At 34.7% G+C, this 27,973-nt stretch overlaps 1 protein-coding gene across 1 annotated transcript in view; it reads left to right on the forward strand.

The window, feature by feature from the left end:
• The window catches only part of LOC114337890 (protein SCAI), a 66,409-nt gene extending 47,559 nt beyond the window's left edge, over positions 1–18,850 (forward strand). Inside the window, exons 7-9 of the mRNA XM_050645135.1 lie at positions 56–286; positions 3,451–3,621; positions 18,009–18,850. Of these exons, the coding sequence (XP_050501092.1) occupies positions 56–286; positions 3,451–3,621; positions 18,009–18,253 (647 nt within the window). The 3' untranslated portion in view covers positions 18,254–18,850. The remainder of the gene's footprint in view (positions 1–55; positions 287–3,450; positions 3,622–18,008) is intronic.
• Positions 18,851–27,973: the final 9,123 nt, after the last annotated feature.

The following is a 27,973-nucleotide window of genomic DNA, read 5'->3' on the forward strand; positions in this document are numbered from 1 at the left end:
ATATAAACATTGTCATAGATGTATGAAATGTCATAATTTCTAACTTAATTTTTAGTGGGATACGATCTTGGTGGCGTTCTAACTAGTAGCCGAAGAGACGGAGACCACAAAAAACAAAAAGAAGCTCACTGCCTTTACCCTGGTGATTTATATCCATTCACAAGAAGACCGCTATTTGTCATCGTAGATTCAGACAATAGTTTCGTATTCCAACACATTCCTAGATATTTTGGACAACCGTTAGTTACTTTAATGTCACCTCAAGATACACCACCAGCTTTTCAAGGTAAGTATTATAGTTTAACTCTATAATATGTATCTTCTTCTTCTTGGAGTCCCGTGTCCAAATTTTAGGCGCAAGTAGTTACCATGACAATTTGCCGATATTGATAGTACGGCATGTAACAATTCATCTGCTTATAAGCCAGTCCATTGACGAAAGTTTCGGAGCCATAAATATTTCTTCCTATCAATTCCTCTTTGTCCCTTTATGTTTCAGTTGAGTATTAACTGCATTATCCAGTATCTGCTACATCTCATTATATGCCCCAGATATTCAAGTTTTCTCCTTTTTATCATCTTCGTTAAGTCACCTTCGCCTTGACCTATTCTGTTTAAGACGAAGGTTTCGGAGCCATGATTATTTGTTTCTACCAATTCCTCTTTTTACCTGGTAATTTCCCTTAACTATTAACTGTATTATCCAATATCTAGATATTCAAGTTTTCTCTTTTTCATCATCTTCGTCAAGTAAACTTTGCCTTGAACTATTCTGTTTAAGACTTCTATGTTTGAAATGCGTTGAACCCATGATATTTTGGGCATTCTACAATATGCTACTAGGGTGCATCGAAAAAGGCGAAAAAAATTTTTTTTGCGATGGAAAAGTGAATACCTTACAAAAGTTGCCCAATCAACTGTTAAGTATTTTGGTAAAATTTTTTCGAAATTGGAAAATATCTTCTGCTTCCCCAAGAAAATTAAAAATTTTGAAAAAATGTTAACAGACGAGAAAAAAATTTTTATTTCGAAACGAAAATGTAATAGCTCACAAAAGTTGCCTAACACACTATTTCGTATTTTAGTAGAATTTCGTTGAAATAAAAAAATATTTTCTGCCCCCCACAGCAACTAAAAATTTAAAAAATACATTAATATGCGAATTTTTTTTGTAAGGGAAATGTAATATCTTATAGAACTTGAATAAATAATTTCGGTTTAAATTGGAAAATATTTTCTGGTTTCACAAGGCAATTAAAAATTTTACTTAAGAAAAGTACACTAAAACATTATTTTTATAACAAAATAGCCTAACTTCTCCGTCTCCCTGACGTCACCCAAGTTTTTTAATACTAAAATAAATATAAAGCAAAATACAAAATTAGGTATATAAATATTACAAAAATATATGGTAAAAGCAATTCTATTCGAAGATGTCTTCCGATTTAGCAATTAAGTGAGGCATAGTTTTTCTGGAATCAATTTGAGTTTTATAAATCCATCCCTCGAATACGCTCCACAAACTGCTGGAGAAGCTTGTGCCATAAGTTTGACACATCGCTCTACACATTGTTTGTGGCAGTGATATTTCTCAATCTCAATGTTAAAAGCGTCTAAGTTAGGATTCTTAATAAAATCTCGCAGATTGTCACTCGAAAATCTACAGAATATAGGTGGTTCTCTAAGGTGATATTCTTTTAATTAACTCAAAGTAGTCGTTTGAACCAAAATTTTTATAGGAGAAAGATTGAAGACTCAGGGGTAGATCATTTGAATGTCGCAGACATACAAACCACTGAAGCGGTTTTTTAGATGTTCTTCTAACAGTTGTATTACATCACCTTTAACGCCAGTATTTACGACTGTTTCGTCACATGCAATAGCTGGATTTGATACTTTCTGATATACCAGACAGCGGATACCCATATCCGAAATATTTTCCCCTTGGCTCATGCACAAGTGTTATGTGTTCTTCCACGATCGATTGACCATAAAACTTGGTACTGTTTTTTACTTGAGCTAAACTAAATTTTTGTCTTTGCGTTGGTAACTGTCTTCTTTTACCGTTGTTGTCTCTGATTATATTTGTTTTTGTTTCTCTATCAATTGAGCTTATCACCATTTTTCTGGGACCTCTTTGATTTAATAGAAATTCGCGATCATCCAGAGGCACTTTTTGAGATTTGCTACAAAGACAATTAGGTAATCATAGTGTCACATTTGCATGCTGCAAGATCGAAACGTGTAGTTTTACTTTTGTTCTTAAAGAATTGAATTTTATTTTTGTAAAGTTTACTGTTTTGCCTGTTCTTAAATGATTTCATAAGTTTCATATATTTGGTATGATAGGCTTTTAAAAGCTGAATAATTCTTGTATGTTAAATTATTGGAATTAAAGCCTTTTTCCATATTTCCTCCAATTTAATTACAACCTGTTCGGCAATACCAGAAAATTCTGACTCTTTCTTGCTGAGTTTTTTATCCTCTTGCAACTACAAAACTTCATCGCTTGTTTGTATTTCGGTAAAACATTTTCAGGTATATTTGGTGGTTGTCCAAATATGGGACGGTCCACAGCACATCTTGATTTTATTCCCCATGGTCTTGGTTTATCTATTTTAGAAATCTTTAATTTACAAACAACAATAATAACAAAGTAAGGCATCGCACCAAACATAAGTGAAAATTACACGCACGGACTCACGAAGCGGGACATTTCAAAGGGGTTGGGGAGACTGAAAAAACAAATAAAACTTTAAATATCGTTTAAATTTGTAATTGACAATATTTTAAATTTTCTTTAATTGATCTTAGATCGAGTTAGCACATATTTTATTCCAAATAATATAAATTGAAATTTCCAAAAAAATCAGATATTTAATAAAATTCAAGGTCGTTGGAGGGCAGAAAATTCGCTTAGAAAAAAAAATTAAAAATACTAATATGCTGAAAAATAACACTAGAAACTATTTCACGCTATTAGATATAACATTTCCAACTTTTATTTTTTCGATGCACCCTAATGACCATATCTCGATTTTTTTTTTAAATTAAAGTAAAACTATTAACTCATTAATCATAATCTTTGTGTTTGATTTATTTATGAACAACCTTGCTTCCAAACTTACTTACTCATTCTATTCGTTCTAACAGCTCCGTCATGTCTTTAAAATTAAAAAAATGTTAATGTCATGTTAACGCCATACTTATATTTATGACTGAAGTCAACTAGCTCTTGAGCTAATGTCTAAAAGTGGGAAACTATCGATAGTGGTAATATAATGTAATGTAAATCGATATGTTTCTATCGATAATTTCCCATTTCTACAAGGTTAATCTCTTTTTATTTCACAACGTACCTATTATGTTTCCCATCTTTTGCGTTATTTTGCCGGTTATTAGCGCACTCCACTGTATATGTAATTATTTCAATTATTTTTTATTTTTCAGATCAACAACACAATGGTTCTTTATTTACGTTATTTTTACATTCTCCACTAACAGCATTCTGTTACTGTTGCAATTTAACTACTATTCCAATACATCATTGGGAGAGATGTCAAAGTTTTGTTGATCGTTTCGTTACAGAAGCATCTCGCCTTTTCACCAGATCACGTGTTGGTAAGTTTCACACAAATAAAAAATAAAGTACTTATATATAGATTTCAACACTTATACAGGGTGTTTCATTAATAATTGTCCATATAGTAACTGGAGAAACCTTAGCACAAAATACGAAGATTTAACCTAAAACACTTAAATAAAATGTGGTTCCTTACTGAGTTACTGGGTGTTTTATCTAAAAATTTAGAAACTATTTTTGCTCAGCATTTTAAAACTATTCGACGTATCAATTTCATACATGTCAGGAGGTATAGGTACTGTACAAACTACTAAATTGTGTTAAACAAACGTTTCTGGCTATTACTAGAGGCGTACGACGGGGGAAAATGAATGGTTGACCCTTTCCAAATTCTACGCCACTGGCGAAATTGCTATTTTAGTTCAATTTTTGGATTCTCCAATAGTTTCTATGAAAATAATATACTCTTCATTCGTAACGATAAAGTCATTCGTTTTCGAGATCTTTGAAGTTAAAAATGAAACGACACGGTTATTTTGATTAATGTATTGTGTCGCTTCATTTTTAATTTCAAATATCTCGAAAACTAATCAGTTTATCGTTACGAATGAAAGGCATATTATTTACATAAAAATTATTGCAAAATCAAAAAATTACACTAAAATAGCAATTTTGTCAGTCGCGTAGAATTTGGGAAGGGTCAACCAGCCACTATCCCCTGTCGTACGCCTCTGGTAGTAGCTAGAAACGTTTATTTATCTTAATTTGGTAGGGTGTACAGTACCTACACTTTCTGTCAAGTATGATAAGGATACGCCAAATAGTTTTAAAGTACTGGGTACAAATAATTTTTAAATTTTAATCATATGAATCATATCATAAATTAATCAAAATAACTGTGCCGTTTCATATTTAACTTCAAGTATCTCGAAAACTAATGACTTTATCGTTACCAATGAAGAGTATACTATTTACGTAGAAAGTAGTGGAGAATCTAAAAATGGCACTAAAATAGTAATTCCTCCAGTGGCGTAGAATTCGAGAAGGTTGAACCATTCACCAACCCCTGTAGTACGCCTCTGGTAGTAGCTAGAAACGTTTGTTTATTATTATTTAGTAGGGTGTCTAGTAGTCGCACTTTCTGCTAAGTACGAAAAGGATATGGCGTATAGTATAAAAATTCTGAGCAAAAACAGTTTTTAAATTTTTAGATAAAACACCCTGTAACTCGGTAAGCAACCACATTTTATTTAAGTGTTTTAGGTTTCTCCAGTTACTATATGGACAATTTTTAATGAAACACCCTGTATACTTGATGAACAGCAGCTTATTATACACATATTCTAAGAATGAACAGTACTTTGCACGAATCAGTGTGAATGATCAACAAATAGAAAGAGTAAAAACATACACCTACCTTGGTAGGAACGTCAATGAAAATTGGGACCATTCCATAGAAATCAAATGTAGGATAGAGAAAGCAAGATCTGCATTTCAAAAAATGGCAAAATTATTCAAATGTCATGATTTGTCGATACCCATAAAAGTCAGATTACTTCGATGTTATATCTTTCCTATACTGTTGTACGGAGTTGAGTCGTGGACTCTCACAGACGCCACCTGCAAGAAAATTGGGGCTTTTGAAATGTGACTTTATCGTCGATTCCTGAAAATATCTTATACCGACCACATTACTAATGAGGGTGTTTTGTTGAGAATGCAAAAATAAAAAGAGCTGTTAATCAAAATAAAAACAGCCAAAATCGAATACCTCGGTCACATCATGAGGAACAGTGAAAGATATAGACTGCTGCAATTAATCTTGCAGGGAAAAGTAGACGGAAAGCGAGGACCAGGAAAGCGAAGGATTTCCTGGCTGAAAAATCTACGTACCTGGTTCAACACAACCACTACAAATATTTTCAGAGCAGCAGTGTGCAAAGAAAAGATTGCCATGATGGTCGACAACATCCGAAGCGGATAGGCACTACAAGAAGAATATACTTGATCGATTGGGTAAGATCAAAAACAAAAGTCGAGGACATAACAACAAAAGTTGCCAAACTTAAATGGAGCTTCGCAGGCCACACTGCTAGACAAAAAAACCAACGTTGGAATGCAACAATACAACATTGGAGACCTTACCAAAGTAAACGACCGAGAGGAAGACCACAGATGAGGTGGGTTGATGATATTAAAAGAGCAGCCGGAACAAATTGGAAATATGTTGCTCAGGATAGAGACGGATGGAAGGAGTTGGGAGAGGCCTATGTCCAAACGTGGAGGATAGAATAAGGCTAAGAAGAAGAAGAAGATACTTTATAGGCACATTGGCACATAACCATGTAGAGTCAGCATAGGCGTAACCAGGGGGTTTGGGGGTTGTAACCCCCCTCATTTGGTTACTTTGAGCTCTATACGCTTAACACCATTACTATTCCATAACCCCAGAGACCATCCGGTAGTTGTAACTCCCCCCTTAGGATGATCCTGGTTACACCTCTGAGAGTCAGGTCACAAAACGCTAGAGAAATTTTATCAGTGCACTACATTTAAATGGACCAAACTACTGACAGTAAATGGACCACAATTATTATAGTGTAGGAAACAGAGGTTGAACCTCACAAAATGGACACAAGTCAGGTTTTATTTTTTTTCTGGTATATCAAGGGGTGCTTATTATGAGAATAACTTTTTCTTAAAAAATTTCGCCACAGAACCCCCCTTTTCATCCCTTTAAAGGGGGTCATTTGTGGTTTTTGCGAAACGTAGCCCTTCCTGTACGTTTTGCAAAAAATTCACTTAATAGTAAAATTAAGAGGACTATATTTCCTACTATTTATTTCCCGACAGCATATATCTATCACCCACCGGTAAGCGAGGGTGGCGCCCCAAAGTTGACAAGATTTTAAAAAAGATGTTTTAAAAAATTATTATTTTTTCCTAACTGTAATGAAAATCAAGAAGAAACCCTGCGACAATTAATCACAAAGAAGTGGCTGATTTTTTGGTATAGGTTTCATTTAAGGGCAATTGTCCATTTTTAATTATATTTATGTTGTTACATTTTAAAAAAAACCGCTTTTTATACCACCTGAACCGCTTATACGAGAGTAAAAAACTTTCAGCGATTACCCATGTGCAAGTATTATTTACAAATTTGTATAATGCACCCCCAGATTTTCCCCGGAACCACCCCAAAAAAGGAGAATTAATAAAGGAAATAATCAAAAATTGATTTTGGGCCACCACTGTGGTTTTAGGGTCCAAAGAAAGTAAAATATGTATAGGTCATAATGTGTAGCAGTTCTTTTATTTTCCATAAGTACCTTATCAATAAAATGAATAGGTGTCAAAAAAAAAACAAAAACTGGAGCCTGCCAAAGCATTTCTGAGGTTACGGTGCCACTGTGCTGTAACGGTTGCTGATACGAAAAAAATGTATAGGATATTATTTGTAGAGAAAATAGTGGTCTTGACTCCTGTATAAGTTTTGTTTCAAAAAAATAGGTAATGGGAAAATCGTAAAAACATGCTCGTCAAGGGATAGGTGTAGTTTCTGCAGTTTATTTTCAAGGATAGGGTTAGTTTCCGCAGGGATATTGCAATAACCATATATATTTATGAAAAACCCTATTGATGGAGCATATGCCCATATGGGTCAAAAAGCAAAAAAAAAATTTTTTCAGCCTTCCATTTTATTTATTTTTCTTTTGATACAGGGGTTGCAACAAGAAATCGCTTTTGGTGTCTATGCATGGGTAATAAGAACGTCCACAAATTGATATATAAAGCATTTTAATAAAGATAGTGTGTGAAAAATTCCGATAAAATAACTTTATTTATTAGTTCTTCTTTTTTGGGGTAGTTCCGCGCAATAAATGGGGGTGCATTATACAAATTTGTAAATAACACCAGTACATGGATAATCGCTGAAAATTTTTTTACTCTAGCAGAAGCGGTTCAGATGGTATAAAAAGGGGTTTTTTTTTAAATTTAACACCCTGTAATTAAAAAATGGGCAGTTTCCCTTAAATGAAGCCTATACCAAAAAATCAGTCACTTATTTGTTATTAATTACCGTAGGGTTTCTTCTTGATTTCCATTACAGTTAGGAAAAAAAATTTTTTTAACATCTTTTTTAAAAACTTGTCAACTTTGGGGCGCCCCCTCCCCCTCTAAACGGTGGGTGATAGACCTATGCTGTCGGGAAATAAATAGTAGGAAGTATTCTTCATTTTGCTATTTAGTAAATTTTTTGCAAAACGTACAGGACGTACGTTTCGCAAAAACTACAAATTACCCCCTATAAAGGGATGAAAAAAAGAATTCCGGGGCGAAATTTTTTTAAGGAAAAGTTAGTCTCATAATAAGCACCCCTTGATATACCAGAAAAAAAATAAGACCGGACTTGTGTCCATTTTGCGAGGTTCAACCTCTATTTCCTACACTACTACTAGCATACGCGGACGACATTGACACTATGGGAAGCACAGTCACTAATGTAAAGGAGACTTTCAATAAGTTATAGGTAGAGGCCAAAAAACTGGTCTAAGGTTCAATGAAGAGAAAATCAAAGAAATGTGCTTTAACAGACAAAACAGTTGAGATTTTTTAATATCTAAGAGCTACAATCTCCGTAGATAACGATATCACGAAAGAGATAAAAAAGAATTTAGGCAGCAAACATACGGATGTACAGCCTCCACAACACTATTAACTCTAAAGGCACGTATCCACTAGGTTGGCGCTCCACGCTCCCTGCAACTGCTTCAATCGATACGGCATGCGCTCCTCTACATATAAACTGCCACCGATTGGAGCGCGCACTATTGCACGGTCCGGGAGCACCAACGTATCCACTATGCACATCAAAAGATAAAACTTTAAAACAGTGTCGGCCGGTGTTGGTATGGGTGTGAGACGTGGACGCTGACAAAAAGCAATGAAAAGAAATCTCAGATGTTTTGAGAGAAAAATCCTCAGAGGAATCTTTGGACCTTTTAACGACCCAAATACTAATACCGAATGAGTACAAATCGTCCCTACCATTTCCAACTATCGAACGTGAAAAATCGGGTTTTTCAGATTCGATATCTTGCCCTCGCATTATACGCGATACATCTTGTGGCAAATTCTCGTCATTGTAGCTTGATTAGCAGCGCAGAAAATATGCTGTTTAACCCATCGAATATGAACATTTTTTCATTTGGTTGACTGCAAACTGACGAACATGGCTATATTCGATATTTTGTTTTGTATAAATATAACTAAAGGTAAATTTGCACAACGCTAAATGTCGAATGTGTCACATTCGTTAGTTTGTGTTGTAATTTATTCAACAGTTATTCAATTATAATCTGTAAACTGTCGAAAATGCTAAACTGCTGAGAAGTTATTTGATTATACAGTTATTCGCTATTATACATTGGCTACTTTGAATCATCGGACCGAAACAAATCTTTGATTAATACAAAAATCAAAGTAACGAATGTGATTTTTTGGAAAGAAAAAATGATGAGCAGTTCAAATTTGTTATCAATCTAACAAGGATTAAACATTACATACAAAAAATATAAAAATTTTCCCATTTGTCAATGCGCTGATTTGGGAGTCTCTAAAAAAGAGTTATTTTGCTCTCCTGAAAAGTACCACTTTTCACATTCGATAGTTAGAAATGGCAGAGACGAAATGTCGAGGTCAAACAGATGTAGGGCTAGCAACGTAGTCCAAGAGATTAATCCAACGTCTAAGATGGGTTAGCCATGTTCATAGACTTCCTAATAACCTCCTTGCCAAGGTAATCTGGGAGGAAGCCCCGACAGGAAAGGTGTCCACGAATACGATGTTGAGATAACATATTATATGGTCAGATTTAAGAACAATGGGGCTACCCACTGACTCAACTATCATGGACGACAGTTCGAGATGGAAGTGAGTTGCGCAATCAGCCAAGATCCACCCCGGGTTTTAGTGCTACGAGAAGAAGAAGAAGAATGCCCATAAATAATTAAAAAGTAGAAAAGATTATTTAATAAATATACTGAACGTAAGGCAATTGAACCACCAATAAAATAAAAAAAAGTCATTAAAAAATAACAAAAATTTAAAAAATAAATATAAAAACTGCTATTAATATAGTTGTTGCATTTTATCTTTACCCAAACATCATGATTTATTTTCAAACACGTTAAATCAAAACACTCTCTGGCTGAATGACTAATGTCTATGCCATTAAATAAAAAAAAATCAAAACATTAAGTGAAACGTACGTCGATGTGTCATATCATTGATACGTACTGTCAATATAATAATAATTAGGAAATTGCTATGGTCGGTGGACGTATTTTATAAAGTTATATTGTACATTTATATTTTACTATTCTATAATATATTTAACTCAATATAGCTTTAAAAAAATACATAATAAATATAAGTTATAAATTCCAATAAACAAATGCGCTAATTTCACTGTCATTGAAAATGATAAACGTCAAAATGCATAGTAAACAAGGTATCAAAGGCATGCCCTATTGTTTATCCTTGTTTAACATATTATGGTTGCTATGGACAAGCGGTTTAATTTTGCGATATTAGTTTATATGAGTAAGAAAGAGACCTAGTATAAACAGTAATTCGTGAATAATTTCATGCATGGGAAAAGATAGAGTGGAAGAACTATACTAATATTGTACAACGGATGGATTTCATATTTTATTCTTAAGGTGAAACAGTAGCGATCAACAGGTAGCGAAAACGCGTTCCAAGATTGCGGCTGTAATTTTGAATATTTTTTCGAGATATTTGGCACCCGTATTATAGGTCTGGATCCCGCGTATGAAAAAAAAAGTTGATTAATAGCAAGCTGAAAATTTGTTATTAGCTTAAGGGTCTCTAGTCGGACAAACATTAATATATGGGAACACTGAAACAGGGGAAGTTTTAACTGTGGAACAGGTTAAAAATTTGGAATGGTCAGACCACGAAAACGGCACATGTATTTTGTCCGACACAACAGACTTAAACTCTCCGAACAGAGATTAAACTCTCATGCAAAAATCAGACTGCTATTTATCACCAAATTGGCGTTTTAATGAGTGGAACATGTAGAATATGTCAAATGACAGAAATTATGACAGGTGATAAATAGCAGTCTGATTTTTACATGAGAGTTTAATCTCTGTTCGGAGAGTTTATGTCTGTTCTGTCGGACAAAATAAATGTGGCATTTTCGTGTTCTGACCGTTCCAAATTTTTAACCTGTTCCACAATTAAAACTGCCCCTGTTACAGTGTTCCCATATATCAAAGTTTATCAGACTAGACACCCTTAAGCTATTAACAAATTTTCAGCTTGCTATTAATCAACTTTTTTTTCATACGCGGGATCCAGACCTATTCGTAATATAATAAAGAATGGCGGTACAGAGCCCAATTTGAAAAATATATTAATATGTGGAAATTACTCTGTAATTAAATACAATATTAAAAAAACGAGCCTGTACCGCCATTAAGAAGAACAAAAAAATACACTTTCTTCAAATAAAGTTTTTTATCCGATGCCTAGATTTTGTGTCATTTTGGAACTACTAATGAAATAAAAAATTTTAGTAGTTCCAAAATGATACAAAATCTAGGCATCGGATAAAAAAGTTTATTTGAAGAAAGTGTATTTTTTTGTTCTTCTTAATGGCGGTACAGGCTCGTTTTTTTAATATTGTATTTAATTACAGAGTAATTTCCACATATTAATATATTTTTCAAATTGGACTCTGTACCGCCATTCTTTATTATATTACGAATACGTGTGCCAAATATCTCGAAAAAATATTCATTATTACAGCCGCAATCTTGGAACGCGTTTTTGCTACCTGTTGATCGCTACTGTTTCCTCTTAAATAGTGTTCTTTTTAAACTAAATAGGTCATGGTAACATCTTTTCCCACAAATTTAAACATGAGTAAATGGGAATATACAAATCATAATCAGCTTTGCTCAAAAATTAACCCAACAAACAATTCCCTGTAAAAAATACCTACCGAAGTACCTATAGTAAAACTTAATATTATGGTGATTAAAACTTATGGACACTTACGAAAAACTGATCAGCAGCTAAGGCTCAATTGAACTACTCTTCTCACAGTGAAAAGTTACAACGCTACAATATGACAATTGCAGATTCATGTATTGGTTCTTACCAAATTGATACAAATAAACACCAATAAAAACTTAACTATTTGGGCCGGCGTAGCTCATGCGGTAGTATGCTTGCCTCTAGTGCTGGTAGGCCGGGGTTCAAATCCTAGTGCCGGCAAGAACAACTAGACATTTTTAAAATGTCTATAAGCCCCAGGTCGACTCAGCCTGAATAAAATTAGTACCTTGGGTAAAACCAGGGGTAATAATAGGCGGTTGAAGCGTAGCACTGGCCCTGTTACCTTCCTTGTATACCGTAGGCCCCAGATATAGCAGACTACCCTGCTATAATCCCAAAGCCGCGTCAGCGGTATAAAACGGGAGACTACTATTTTTAAAAACTTTTTACTTTACTTTACTTAATCAGTAGACCCATTAGTACCTTTCGGTGTAGGGCCATTTATAATACAATTCATTAAATTACAATTCAATAAATTACAATATTTTACAATCTTCTGAATTGTCCTAGCTCTTAACGAACTTTCTCCATTCCTTCCTATTGGATGCCATCTGTGTTGCTTCCTGCCAAGTCTTACCCTTACTCTGCAGTATCTGCGAAATGTCACTGTTCCATTCTTTGATGGGCCTTCCTCTTCTATTCTTACCTATTGGTTTGGCTTCCCACACTCTTTTCACTTGTCTATCATTGTCCATCCGGGTTAGATGTCCGAACCATGCCAATTTTTTCTTCTTGATTGAGTCGAGTATCGGCTTGATTTTGAGTCTTTCTCTTATTTCTTCATTTCTGATTCTATCTGTTCTTTTTACTCCTATCGTTCTTCTGAGGTATTTCATCTCTGCTGCCTGTATTCTGCTCTGGTGTCTTTTGTTTAATATCCAATTTTCTGCTCCATATGTCACCGTAGGTCTATATATTGTTTTGTATATTGTCATCTTGGTCTTTGTTGATATTTCTTTGTTATTAAGGAATCCTCTATTTAGTGCTTGGAATAGTTTTCCTGTGTTTTCCATTCTGTTGTTAAGATCGTCCTCTATGTCTCCTTTGTTGTTGATTACTGTTCCTAAGTATTTGTATGAATTTGTCTGTATTAATTGATGTTGGTCTATCATTATTTCTATTTGATCTTCCGTCCCTTGTTTCCTTGATATTTTCATTATCTGAGTCTTCTCTTTGTTTACGTTTAAGTTGTATTTGCTTGCTTCTAGGTTCCATTTCTCTAAGTTGTATTTCAGTTTTTCTGCTGTTTCCGCAATTAATACTATGTCGTCTGCAAATATACACATCTCAGCGTTTATCATTTGCATTCTGTTCCAACCGATGCAGTATTTCTTGAAAGTTTTCTTACATTCTTTCACTATCTCATCTATTACATTTATGAATAGCACTGGGCTGAGACTTCCCCCTTGTCTAACTCCTTGAGTTGTTTCAAATGGTTCTGACTGTATATTTAACATTCTTACTGTATTTGTTGTTTTCATGTATATACTCTTTGTTGCTTCTATCAGTTCTTCGCTTACTTCCTTCTTCTTTAGGCTTTCCCATATATCTTTTCTTTTGACTGAGTCGAAGGCTTTTTCCATGTCTATAAAGCTCAGGTATATTTCTCTATTTTTCTTTAATGCTTTTTCTATTACTTGTTGCATGGTAAATATATGGTCTTGTGTGTTGTGTCATTTCCTGAATCCACTTTGTACGTCCTCTAATTTATGTTCTATTTCTTTTCTGATTTTCCTTTCTATTATGGTTTCGTATACTTTTGCTGCTACACATAGTAGTGATATACCTCTATAGTTCTTACAGTCTCTTGTGTTTCCTTTTTTGTATATAGGTATAATTACTGCATTTGTCCATTCTCTGGGTATTACTTTTCTCTTCCATATTAGGTTATATCTGTATAACAATTTTTCTTTTGCTTTTATTCCTATATATTTCATCATTTCTGGTGCTACTTCATCGCTTCCTGGTGCTTTTCCAATCTTTATCTTTCTTATTGCTTCTTCTAGTTCTTCTTTTTCTATAGTTTCTGGATTTTCCGTGTTTCTTATGGATACTCTCTTTATGTGGCTTTCCTTCTCCATTGTGTTCACTTGATTTCCATTCAGTAACAGCTGGAAATGTTCCCTCCATCTTTCCATTATTGTTTTATCGTCATTTATTATTATTCCTTCCTTGTTCATTATTTGTTTCAGTTTCGTTTCTTTGTTGCTTCTTAGGTTTTTCAGTGTTCTATAAAATAATTTTACGTTTTCTGTGCTGTTTTCTTCCATTTTTTCTCCGAATTTTTCCCAACTTTTCTTTTTCTCTTTCCTAACTATCTCTTTAACTTTTGTTCTTTTTCTCTTATAATTTTCATATTTTTGTTGTGTTTTGTCTTGTATGTATTCTTTCCATAATTTCTTCTTTTCTTTTATTTCTCTTTTCACTTCATCGTTCCACCAAGACGTTCGTTTCCCTCTGTTGTTATTTCTTGTGGTTCCACATATTGATTTAGCTGTTTTTATCATCGCATTTTTAAATTTTCCCCATTCTTCTTCTATTGTTTCTGTTATTATATGTTCATTGTCTATTTCTTTCTCTAGCCCTTCTGTGTATCTTATTTTCGTTGTTTCTTCCCTTAGTTTATAAATTTTTATTATTTCTTTGTGTTCTCTGTTTATGTTCTCATTTCTTTTTATTTCTTTTCTTTTGCTTTTGAATGTGGTTTCTAGTAGATAGTGGTCACTACCAATTTCATAACTCCTTTTCACCCTTACGTCTCTTATCCAGTTCTTCTCTGTTTTTTGCACTATAGTATAGTCTATAATTGATTGTTCGTCTCTTGATTTGACTTCTCTTGTGATCTTGTGTATCCTTTTATGTTGGAAGTGTGTGTTCATAATCACCAGGTTATTGTCTAGACAGAATTCAAGTAGTAATTTTCCATTTTTGTTAATTTTTTCCTCCCCATACGGTCCGATGACATTGTTCCATTTTTCTGCTTCTTTCCCCACTCTACTGTTCATGTCTCCTGTGATCACCATTTTCTCTGTACAATCATTTATCACTTCTTGTAATTTGTCCCAGAACTCATTCTTTTCGTTTTTTGTTGCGTCTTCATCTGGTCCATAGCATATGATTAGGTTTGTATTGGTTTCCTCTGTATCCATATATATGTCTACTCTTAGTATACGTTCGTTGTAATATATCCAATTTTTTACTTTGTTGATACTATCCTTCTTAATCAGGCACGCTACTCCTGCCTGAGCTCTCTTCGTTTCTTCCACTCCACTGTATATTAGTAACATTCCGTTTTCTAATATTATTGATCCTCTTCCTTTTTTCTTTGTCTCTGTTATAGCTACTATTTCAATGTTCTTATCTCTAATTTCTTCCCCCAGTTCTATTTCTTTCCCATTTATACCTCTTACATTCCATGATGCCATTTTCAAAATTGTTCTGTTGTTTTCTATGTTTAAGTTGTACTTCAATTTGTTTTTCCTTACGTTTGTGTTATTATCTTTAAATCTCGTCATGTCCCTGTTCTTTGCCTGTTTTGTTTCTCGGTCCATCATTGTGTTTTCTACAGCTAGTTTTTTGAACAAGTTGGTTCTGTATTGTATGTTACTTTTTCTATCCGGCTTGTTTTTTGGTTCCATTTCCACTTAATGTCTTCAATAATTATGAATCCATATCCAATTTTTGTCCTTTTCCCATTAGTCTTTTCCTCTGCTGCTATCTTCCTAAGGTTTCTTTGTATTTCTATCTCTTTTAATGTTAGGTCACATTCTATATATACTCTATGTTGTTTATAGCTCATTAGTTTACCCTTGGCTTTCAGTATTTTCATTTTATCTTCGAATTTTTTACATTCTATAACACACATTGTTTCATTTATCTTTTGTACCCTATTTATTTCTGATTTTACTCCCATTTTTGCTTCTATGAAGTTCTCTATTTGCTCTGTTCCTATTGTGTCTAGTGGTAAGCCTCTCATTATTAGGTTATTTTTCTTCTTTTCTTTCTGACATGCTTCCAAGGTTATTTCTATTTTATCTATTTTTTGTTTCATCGTAGCCATTTCTTTCTTTAGATTTTCATTTTCTCTTATTATTTCTTTCATTTGCAATTTGTATTCATTATTTTCCTTCCTAATTTCTTTTAGTTCCTCAATCATATTACCCATTGTATTTTTTATATCTTCCAGGTCCTTGTTTTTCTTTTTGTTATCGCTTGCTAATTGTCTCATTAGTTCCATCATTTCGTTCTGGCTGCTGGTTTCATTCGTTGATGGTTTCGACCTGTCTGGTGTTCGGTTCACTTTTCTACTCCTGCTAAATATATCTGGCTCCTCTTTGCTTTTTCTTTTACCGTCCTCATTAATGCTATCATTACCATCCGCCATCTTTCTTCCTATTCAAATTATTAAAGTAGGTATGTATTTATAAATACAAATATTAAATCAAATTAAAACCTACTTGATTAAATCAAATTAATTAAATTTTTTACTTTAATTACAAAATATTTATATATTATTCAATTTTTTTTTTACTTTAATTATAAAACTATTTAAATACCATTTAATATCTTATTTATTTATTTATATCAACTATTAATGTTCACTTGAATAAATTAGATTTATCAACAATGTCTTCTTCTTATCTTCAATATCTTCTTATTCTTCGATATCTTCTTATTCTTCAATATCTTCTTATTCTTCAATATCTTCTTGTTTTCGTTCAGAAAGCCGACTCTGTATTTTTCGGTAGATAGATACCGAAGTACCTTAATTATAATTAAATCAATTTATTAGTAATTACCACTGCTGAAAGCAGCTTCGGCTAGTCCACCTTCGGGTAATAATAGGCGGTTGAAGCGTAGCACTGGCCCTGTTACCTTCCTTGTATACCGTAGGCCCCGTTACCTTCCTTGTATACCGTAGGCCCCAGATATAGCAGACTACCCTGCTATAATCCCAAAGCCGCGTCAGCGGTATAAAACGGGAGACTACTATTTTTAAAAACTTAATTACCCAAAAACAATTAAAAGGCTACATCAGCACGTCATCAATATTTTTTTTTCGAAAGTTCTGCGAACTTTCAAGAGTGCAGCAACAGTGCGTCGGCAGTACGAAAGTGACACTATGTGTATACTATAAAAAACCAAGGCACAATAGTACTTTCAACATTTCTAATTTGTTTCGAGCGTCTGTCATATGTCGTATATTAATATTATACACGAATTATACGACATTGAAAGAAGCTCGAAACAAATGAGAAGCGCTGAAAAGTACTATATCGATACATTTTTGGCAAAGTAACGTAAGTGACATTTTTGGCGAATCATGTTTTTCCATTAAACAAACGCTCTTATTGTTTAGAAGGTACTGCCGGAGTGTTGTAAGCCTAGACATATTATGTTTGAATTAATTCTAGGCTTATTACACTTTGGCAGTACCTTCTAAACAATAATAGCTTTAGTTTAATGGAAAAACATAAAATGTCACTTACATTACTTTGCCAAAAATGTATCGATATTGTGATAACAACAATTATTATACTCATAGGCGCGCTAAATGTTGCCAAGTCAGTTAAGTTCGATTTCTTGTTATAGATAATCGATTTTTAGTAATTCCAATGACACAAAATCTAGGCATGGGATAAAAAAGTTTATTTATTTCAAGAAACTGTATTTTTTGTTCTTCTTAATGGCGGTACAGACTCGTTTTTGTAATATTTTATTTCATTATATACAGTGGAACCTCGATAAGTCGGATTAATCGGGACCGCGGCCGATCCGGGTTATCGAAAATCCGGGTTAGCCAGAGAATATGGTAAAAATTAATAAAATACGGTACTCTTACAGATAGACTTAATTATAATTGCCAAAAAATGAAATACTTATGTCCAGTACATCTAAATTACGTACAGTTGTATAGGTACATTATTGTTTATTTCTTGGTCAAAAAAGTGAAAACATTTTTATTTTATCTGATGAAAATCGATCCGGGTTAGCCGGACTTCCGGGTTATCGGAGGCCGACTTATCGGGGTTCCACTGTATAGAGTCATTTCCCCATACTACTAACATATTTCTTAAATTGGGCTCTGTACCGCCATTCTTTACTAGGTATATTACGAATATGTGTACCAAATATCTCGACAAAATATTTAAAATTAAAGCTCCAATCTTGGAACGCGTTTTCCGCTCGCTGATGTTGCCTCTTAACATGTTAATAATTTACTAGAAAATAATACTAAAGAATTCCGTTTAATTTTTGAACAATTTTTCAGAATCTTCATATCTGCAATTCTTCGGTGATGATTTCCTGCGCCTGTTGCTACTTCGGTACGTGTTCTGTGATGTGGTACTGCACTTGCACAGAGCATTCAAAGGTCGCCAATACCGTCCCAGATGTCAGCCTCCTTTACCCGAAGCCGAGTTACTGGAGCATCCTTCGCTGCAACACCTGGTGTTAGATCTTGCAGCCCACCTTGAAGTGCGAACTCACTTCATGGACGGGCACGAGGTCGAATGATCCAGGGCGTCGTCCTCATGGCCATGTGTGGGGTTTAGTAAAAACTGGACATCATCTTCACGGCATATCCATGAGGATGGATGCGAAGCAAAAAATAGGTCTTTGATTCGTATAATAATGTTGATTGCCTTCGCCGTAGTGGTTTTGCTTACAAACACGCGTTTTTTGTGGATGATTGTAAGAGCTTTGAATTTTTTTTGGACTCTTTACACAGTTTATGGCAGATTAGTTTGCAAGTACCTGCCTGTTTTGGAGTTAGTCTGTCTGATACTTATCGATAAAAAGCGCAAATTAGAATATGAAGGGTCCTTTGGGACATATCTTAATTCGAAACATTCAATTTCGGTGATATTGTTCACATAGCTCAAAAATTGAGCACGTTGTCTTTCAAAAATTCCGTTCATATATCGAATTAAAGTAATGAATATACACCTTTTGGACATTACTACAAAGTAAGTACATACTTTTTTAACATTACCATTATGTGGCCAGTCTTTATACTTACGTAAATTGCTAAATGTTATACTTAAATTATTTCAATCAACTCACTTTCGAAGCAAATATTTTTGTATACAGGGTGATTGATTAGTGGGGTAAAGCTCAATAGATCCGCTGTAGTAATAGATAGCAATAAAAGTTACTAACAAAAATTTTAGCCACCTTTGAGCTTCATTACAAAATTAGTGAGAATGTTACAGGGTGTTCGATAACACAGTAGCAGACCAAACTTTTGTTTTTTTAAATGGAACACCCTATATTCTATTTTAAATTCGAAATCCTGTTAACTTCTCCATCACAAAAATATAAAGGTTTGTTATGTTATACAGGGTATTTAGAAAGTTATAACCAATTTTATATGAAAATCGTAACAAGTTCAACTCCCTGTATAAATAAAAATAAGCAAAACAGCAATGGTTTATTAATGCCATGTTTTTTACGTATTATCAAAATTTTCAAGAATGATTGATATTGCTAATTTTCGTTATATCAAATACAGGGTGAGTCAAAACGCAAGTACATTATTTTAAATTATTTTAAATGGAACACCCTGTATTTATATGACTATTGAAAAGTACCATTACCGTACTTTAATTTTTGGATAACATTCCATATGTCTAAATTTATTGGTTTTCGAGATATTTTCATTTTTCAATGGACCAGTAGCGTGACCACCCAAATCACCAGAATTTAATAAGCTTAACTGATTTTTTGGGGTTACGTTAATAATGAAGTTTATAACATACCTCCAACAACAAGGGATGAGATGAAAAATAGAATACAAAGTGTATTTCGATGTGTTACTTTACAAATGCTTCGTAGAGTAAGTAGCTCATTCAATGATCGTTTTTAGGCGTACATAAATGTGTTAGGAGGTAATTTTGAACACCTTTTGTAATTAAATATTAAAAATGTTTTATTAAAAGTAACTTCGAATTTTTTCAAACATGTTTTTTTTGCAAAATGTATTACTGATAAATTATTTTTCGTTCTTTATTTGTTACATTGTTACATTTTCATACAAAAGTAGTGTTTAATTATCTTCACAAAATGTTGTATTTTGTGTTTTTTTTTTGTAAAATTTATTACTAATTTTCTTTCTTTATTTGTTACATTTACATAAAAAAGTAGTTCTTAATTGTTTCAAAAATGTTGCATGTTGTGTTTTTTTTTTTGTAAAATGTATTACAAATAAATTATTTGTATCTCTTTATTTGCTACATTGTTACATTGATTACCGGATTGATAATCAGTAATCGTCAATTGTCAATTCAGTCATGGCTTACTTAAAATTTAGATAAATTTAGACACCTAAAATAATTTGCTCTGATAAATGAAAATATCTCGAAAACTAAATAAATTTGGACATAGGGAGTGTTATATAAAAATTAAAATACGGTAATGTTAATTTTCAATAATGATATAAAATACAGGGTGTTCCATTTAACATTACTGAGAACATAATGTACTTGCGTTTTGACTCACCCTGTATTTAATATAAAGAAAATTATCAATGTCAATAATTCTTGAAAATTTTGACAATAAATAAAAAGATATGGCATTAATAAACCATTGCTGTTGTGCTTATTTTTATTTATACAGGGAATTGAACTTGTTACGATTTTCATATAAAATTGGTTATAACTTTGTAAATACCCTGCATAACATAATAAACATTTATATTTTTGTGATGGGAAAGTTAACAGGATTTCGAATATAAAATAAAATATAGGGTGTTCCATTTAAAAAAACATAAGTTTGGTCTACTACTGTGTTATCGAACAACCTGTAACATTCTAACTAATTTTGTAATATGAAGCTCAAAGTTGACTACAATTTTTTTTATTAACTTTTATTGTTATCTATTACTATAACGGATCTATTGAGCTTTATCCCACTAATCAATCACCCTGTATGTACTTATTTTACCTGTACAGCAACCTTGCAAGGAGGGGGCAATGAAATAAAAATTTTCTCGTCACTCGCGTACGCAGGATTCTTTTTCGGTATGGGCTGTTACTTTATTTTTCTTCATGTACCATGTCCTTTCAGAACGTTCGTTACTATCATAGCTATCTTAATTTTATTCACTGCCACCCTAAATGAACCACGAAGTGCTTTTTCGTCCTGGACTGCGTTTGCCTTCTATTTTCTTCTCATTACATATCCAAAATACTCCACTTTTCTCTTCTTGATGTCTTCTATAATCTCAGTAGTCTTGCTGAGAAGTTCTAGTATTGTGGAGTTTCGAATCTTCTTCACCCAAGATACTTTTAAAATTCTTCTATAGAACCACATTTCGAAAGCCTCAAGACGATTTAGATAAGTAGATCGATTTTATTCATAGTCCAAGACTCGACACCATACATTAAGACCGAGAACACGTACTTTGGAGAAGGAATTCTGTTTTATGTTTTCATTCCGTTATTCAGTTGTCAACAGGACACAAAACTCACTATTTATTTTCAATCGTAATTATCTCTTTTTAAAAAAAAGGCGACACAAGGCGAAGTCTCAAGGAGGGGGCAATTGACCCCATTGACCCCCCTTGGATCCGCGCCTGCTAATAAATATATGTTTTTTTTTCTTTTCCGACCATTATTCATCCACTTCTGGACATATGCATCATCTAAATTTTTCCACTGAACTCTGTCATGCGCTTTGTCTATTCATTGTCTTTCTGGTGTAGATAAGATTTTTCTAGATCTGTCACCATCCACTTGTTCCCTTCAGCGTCGTTGTATTTTTTCTGACATATAATAACAACACTCGCTTCCTTCCATTGCATCCATAAAATTCTAATTCTACTGCATGAATATCCAACTAGTTACTCCATTACTGTGTAATGCCGATCCTAAATACTTAAACTTATTACTTTTCACAAACATTTCACCATCTAAGGATATATGTAATTTTATTTGAATTTCCATATTTAGAACATTAAAAATACAAAATACAATACATTCAAGTTTTGAATGATTTTTCCTCAAGAGCTTGCCTCCTCTATTCCAGTTTTTGTTCTAAATCGCTTTCACTATGATGATCCTAAGAGCATATAGAGCCCAAAGTACATCCCAATGGGGGGGTTATAACCCCCAAACCGCCCCCCTGGTTACGCCATTGTTTCCTACTAACACTACATCGTCAGCATATATTAAGCACCAGGGAATTTTATCCTGCAGTTTCGCAGGACTAAGCACCTAGCCTATTGCACTAAGGTGCAATCCTCCTTTTACATGAAATTTATCAATTTCTCCCATACCTATCCTAACAGTAGTTTTTACTTCCTCATACATGTCTTCCACAATCTTTACATATTTACTAGGGACTCCTTTCTTATTGAGTGCCTACCACAGAATCCCAGAGAATGAACACTATATAAGCTTTTGTTCGTTTATTTCTGTATTTTTCCATCAACTGCCTTATAACGCAGATTGCATCTGTTGTTAATCTGTCTTGCAAAAAGCCAAACTGATTATAGGATCTTTCCGTTGCTTCAGGTATACGTCTGTCAATTACTCTCTCCCATATTTTTATAATGGGACTAAGTAGTTTTATAGTCATATATTTTGCACATTATTGTATATCTCCCTTGTATTTGTAAACAGGTGCTAATATACTGCTTCTTCATTCGCCTGGCATTTATCCTCCTTTCATCATTCTATTAAACAAACCTATTAGCCAACTTATTCCTGTTTCATCTAATGCTCTCCATACTTTCCCAAGAAGATCATTTGGTCCATATGCTTTTTCTTCCTTGAAGAAATTTTTTGAAGTGCTTGATCAACTTCCTCGTTTGTTATTTTGGTGCCCATTACTGTTACTGTATGCGATAACTCAGCTCGTTTTCTGTCAAATTCTTCATTTAATAAACTGTGAAATTGCTTTTTCTATCTCTTTTTAATATCCTTTCCGAATACATCTAATTTGATTAAAATCTTTGGCTCTATGTTTGTCTATTTTATATATTTTTATTTCTCCATCCCTGGTATCAAATTGATCGTATATATTTGTCTTTTATCTGTTTCATTTTGTGTTTCTTACGTATATTTTATTTTCCCTATTTTTTGCTTGATAAGTATATTCATTACTTAACCTAATTTTCAGTTATTTTGGAACTCTTGGATATAGCAGTACCCACTTTAAAGTTTTATAAATACCTATTCAGCATTTTTACCCTACTTTTTGTGCTGATAATAAATCAAGTTTCCTTTCGCTGTTCTCTCTTTCAATGTTATTTTAAACTACTTGTATTTTTCTAATATAGGTACACTACAAACAAAATCACTTTCGTACCTATCTCCTATTAGCTAAATTTTTGAAATTATTTAGGAGCCGATTTTCCAAGGCAAAAATCCCCAGACAAAAAATCCCAACAAAAAATCGCAACAAGTAATCCTCACAAAAAAATCTCCGGACAAAAAATCCCCACAAAAAAATCCGTACGAATAATCCCCACAAATTTTTTAGGACAAAATATTCCCACAAAAATCCCGGACAAAAAATTCCCAAGAAATATTTGCTGCCGAATAGTTCTATAAAAGTTTTCCCGTGAATGCAATCGACGCAAATGTTTTTCAGCCTCACTGCATGAGAGTTATAGATAGCAATCGCCATGAAACCGATGACTAAATATTTTTCGGTATTACCAAAGAATACACCAACGACTTGGTATTACTAAAAAGATTACTACCGTACGCCGAAGAAATAGTTGGAAGATCGTTAGACTGTTGGAAGATCGAGTAATCAAATATTTACTATTAGACAAATGCTTGAAAAGTATTGGGAGTATAATCAAGACGTGCATCAAGTCTTTATAGGTTTTAGACAGGCTTATTATTCAATTAATCGTCCCATGCTATAACTCTCATGCACTGAGGCTGAAAAACATTTGCGCCGATTCGCAGCAAGCAAGCAATTTGATTCAACCCGACCTGTGGGAGATGTTCACCCTTTCGAAAAAGAGACATTCGGGTGTAACAATTCATTGGGGCGAGGTGTTTTGGCCCGAGTATAAATACAGGGATCACCCCACCTCGCTCCAATGCCCCAGGCCATCCCGTTCCCCCCTATAGCACGCTGATGCGCGATAGGGGCACAACTATCAGCCAAATGCTCTTCACAATGGAACCCTGGGTAATAGCATTTCAATGTGGTACCCTAATCGAATGCAAAACTAGGCCAGCGCTCTAAGCCTTTTATCCTCATAATTACTTATCCGCGGGAACTAAAATTGCTTGCTTGGGCTCCAAGCCATTGTACCGAGTCCTATTGGGCTCCGTCCAATGGCTTGACGCTCTAATTTTATGTTGATTTTTTTATTTTGTGTGATTTTTTTGGTGGCTTACGCCTTTTTTTATGATTTTTTTAATTGTATGGTGGTTTTACCTGATCGTCTGTCTGGTATCTTGGATGGCTTCCTGGACTACCTTGGTCACTATGTTGGTGACTAGTCTGACCAGGTATTCTTCGTCTGGGAGGATCGCTGTGGTGGCTTGTTGGTTTTTGCCCTGTGTGACATTGGCATAGGAGACTCCGTTTGCCTGTTGTCGTCTGTTGGTCTGTTGTTGTGGCCTCTGTTGTGGTGGTCTGTTCCAGGTTGGACTTCTCGGGCATCCTCTGTAGCTTGCGGGGTGACTTCCTTTGCAGTTAGCGCAGGTTGCCTTTGTTTCTCTGGGTCTTTTACACGTCTTCGTGTGGTGGTCTTCTCCGCATTTCACACATTTGGGATGTTTGTGACACGCGTTCTGCGCATGGTGGAAGCCTTGGCAGTTGAAGCACTGCGTTGGCTCTGTCGCTTTTCTTAGGTCTTCTACCTCTATCTTCATGTGGCACAGATTGATGATCAGCTTAGCCTTTTCTACGTCCTCACGATTCAGAGTCAGTACGAACATCGGTAATTGCCTTTTGGGGCCGACTCTTGTGGTCATATTCTTGGCTGCTTGGCAGACTATTTTGGTGTCTTGCTTCCATCTCTTCTTGGATTTCCTCCTCGGTGGTATTTGAGGGCAATCCTCTTAAAACCACTTTGGGTTTTTTATCCTCGTCTACTGGGAAGGCTACCCATTGTAGCCTTTTATCTTTATGTGTGCCTTTGCGTATTCTTCTATTACCCTCACCATTTTCTTGTAATCTTCCAGGTTTTTCGCCTGGATGAGTGTTTCTTTCCCGCTCCTGGAGATTTTGTTAGTCGTATAGACTTTTAGTCTTTGGGCTATGGTGAGGATAGCCCCTGTCTCATTCACGCTCTGTAATTTAATTACAGGCGGCTGTCTGTGAGGTGTTGCCTGTTGTTCGGGCAGCACGGTGGTTTCTTCGTTTGTTACTATATCCTCTGTCTCTGAATCGCCAGATCGCCCCAAGGCAGGCGTCTCACCATCTGTGTTTTGTTCTGGGGGGGGGGGTTGGTTTTTTGGTCCTCGTGACAGTGGTGAGAAGTCTTTCTTTTGCCCTCGGTTTTTTAATCGGTGGTGGCTTATCGGTCGCTGGGTTGTTTTCTGGCTTCGATATGGGCTTTGCCTGTTGTTGGCGTTCTAGCTTCAGGTTTTTCTGGGCTTCTCGCAGCTCTTTGGTCAGTTCGTTCATCTGGCTCTTCATCTTCATCACCGATTCTTGTAGTTCCGCTCTTTCGGTCTTTTGTCGGGCTATTTCTTCGTCCTTTTATTTCAATTGCTTCGCAAGCTGGTCTTTCGTCCTTCTCATCAATTCTTGTAGTTCCGCTCTTTCGGTCTTTTGTTTTGCTATTTCTTCGTCCTTTTTCTTCAATTGCTCCGTGAGCTGGTCTTTCGTCCTTCTCAATTCTTCTCTTAGTTGATTTGCCATATACTTTTCGCTTTCTAGTTTCATCTCGGTTGCCTGTAGGATAAGTTTGTCTATCTTCATAATTTCTCTTCCCATATCCTCTCCTGAGTCTTCCTCGGATTTCATCTCGGTATCTTCTTCGGTTTCCTCTTCGCTTTCATCGGTTTGTTGTTCCTGTAAAAGGCTAAGATCCATTTTGCGTGGATCTTCATGTGTTGGCGGAGTGGCCATAGAGAGGGGTGATTGAGACTTAGCTCGATCAATCGTCTGGGGGGAGAATCCCTAATCTTGGCGAACCTTTTTTTCCGCCGACTGGCGCGACGCCAGCTCGGCTTCAGGGTTGGTTTCCCTACCCCTATCGCGGTTGTTAACTACACCTTGCAGTGTCTACCCTTACGGAGGCACAGTAAAAATCCCGTAGCGGGCTCCCGTCGAGCCCGCTTTGCTTTTTCTGCTAACCGATCTCTAGCTGTGGCGTCTCAGAGAATCCAATAAAATCAAACTCCCTAAGTTTCACCACATCCAGTCGATCGGCCTTTACCTCTCCTTCTCGCCTCAGAGAGAGTGAAAACGCTCAACTGCTATCTTGCTTACATTCAATATTGGACTAAAAAGTCCACAGCCAAGCTATCCCCACTTCTCGTTGGCTTCCTGCTGCTGCTGCTCCGCTCTGCTCGTACGCGTGTTACTAGTCCGGTGGTCGGCACCGAACTTACTAACTACTTACTACATTTGCGTCGATTGCATTCACGGGAAAGCTTTTATACTAAATTTACAATCAAGATGCAGTAGAAATAAACAAACCAAGACACGTTAAATGCTACTGGGAGCACTCCAGAATCATAATTTACAATGTATATACATTGTAAATCCCAAATCATGATTTCCAAAGTTTATACATTGTAAATTATTATTCGGGAGTGCTCGTAGTAGCATTTAACGTGTCTTGGTTTGTTTATTTCTACCTCATCTTGATTGTAAATTTAGTATAGAGAACTATTCGGCAGAAAATATTTCTTGGGGATTTTTTATTCGGAATTTTTTGTGGGGATATTTTGTCCAAAAAAATTTGTAAGGATTATTTGTCGGGAATTTTTTGTGGGGATTTTTTGTCTGAAGATTTTTTGTCTAGGGATAATTTGTGGGGATTTTTTGTCCGGGATTATTTGTCCGGGGATTATTTGTCCGAACCCCGATTTTCGACACGTTATTTCACTTGCAGTAGAGATGGGAGTCAAAAATCTTATATGAACACTGCGTTTTTGTAAGAAAAATAATCTCTCTTTTAATAAAGTAGGTATCTATTGTTATAAATCAGCCTATTAAAATTGTGTAACTTTGCTTATCTAAACTGAATTGATTGAATATATAATATATAGAGCCAATTATTTCCTTCTGTTCATACCAACCAAAAGTATAAACACTGGCTCCCAACTTGTTCTCGTCACCCCCAGTCCTTTGTATTATAAAATCTTTCATCTTTCTGAATCAGTGACCAACAGTGATGAAAAAAAGCCTTCTCGTGCCGATTACGATAGTAAGTATTATTTAATAATTACAAAACATTTGAGTGCATGATACTAGAATTAGGATGAAACAATCTATATACTACACTTTTCAAATCTGGACACCTCAAAAATTTATAAAAAAATTTTAAAACAACAAGTAGATTTTCGGAGAACAAATGTCAGAATCAACGTCTATAAAAATACAATACAATCAGATAAAACATTACATTAAAATTTAATTTGATTGATAAAGTCTATGACAATAACAAAACTATTTATAAAAGTAAAAGTCAAAGTTTTCAACCTAATAAAAATATTTAAAATACTTAAAAAATGTCCAAAATATTCTTATAAGATATTTAATTGAAAACTTATTGGACCATTTTCCTGGTAATATCTCCATGGCTTCTAAAAATTGCAAGCCAGATGGATGCTGAAGCGAAGAAGACAAGAGGGAATTCTAAAAATTTGCAATTTACGACCCCGTCTGTTCCCGACCCCGTGAATTGCAAATTTTTAGAATTCCCTCTTGTCTTCTTCGCTTCAGCATTCATCTGACTTGCAATTTTTAGAAGCCATGGAGGTGTTACCAGGGAAATGGTCCAATAAGTTTTCAATTAAATATCTTTTAAGAATATTTTGGATATTTTTAAATATTTTAAATATTTTTATTAGGTTGAAAAATTTAACTTTCATTTAGCAGATGTCAGATGTCGCTAAACACCTGCTCCATAACGTCAGTTGCAATGCGGGGATAAACTCTCGGAGTTTCGTCACTTGGGGCAGAGAGCAGCAAACCTACGCCTCTCTGATGATGACACCAATTAGAGTCGAAAATCGTCGATTTAGAGTGCTGGTTTGCGCTCTCTGTACTAAGTGAAAATTAAGACAGTTTTGCCTTCGCATTGCAACT

The sequence above is a fragment of the Diabrotica virgifera genome, chromosome 3 (assembly GCF_917563875.1).
Source record: "Diabrotica virgifera virgifera chromosome 3, PGI_DIABVI_V3a".
In the NCBI taxonomy this organism is placed as follows: domain Eukaryota; kingdom Metazoa; phylum Arthropoda; class Insecta; order Coleoptera; family Chrysomelidae; genus Diabrotica; species Diabrotica virgifera.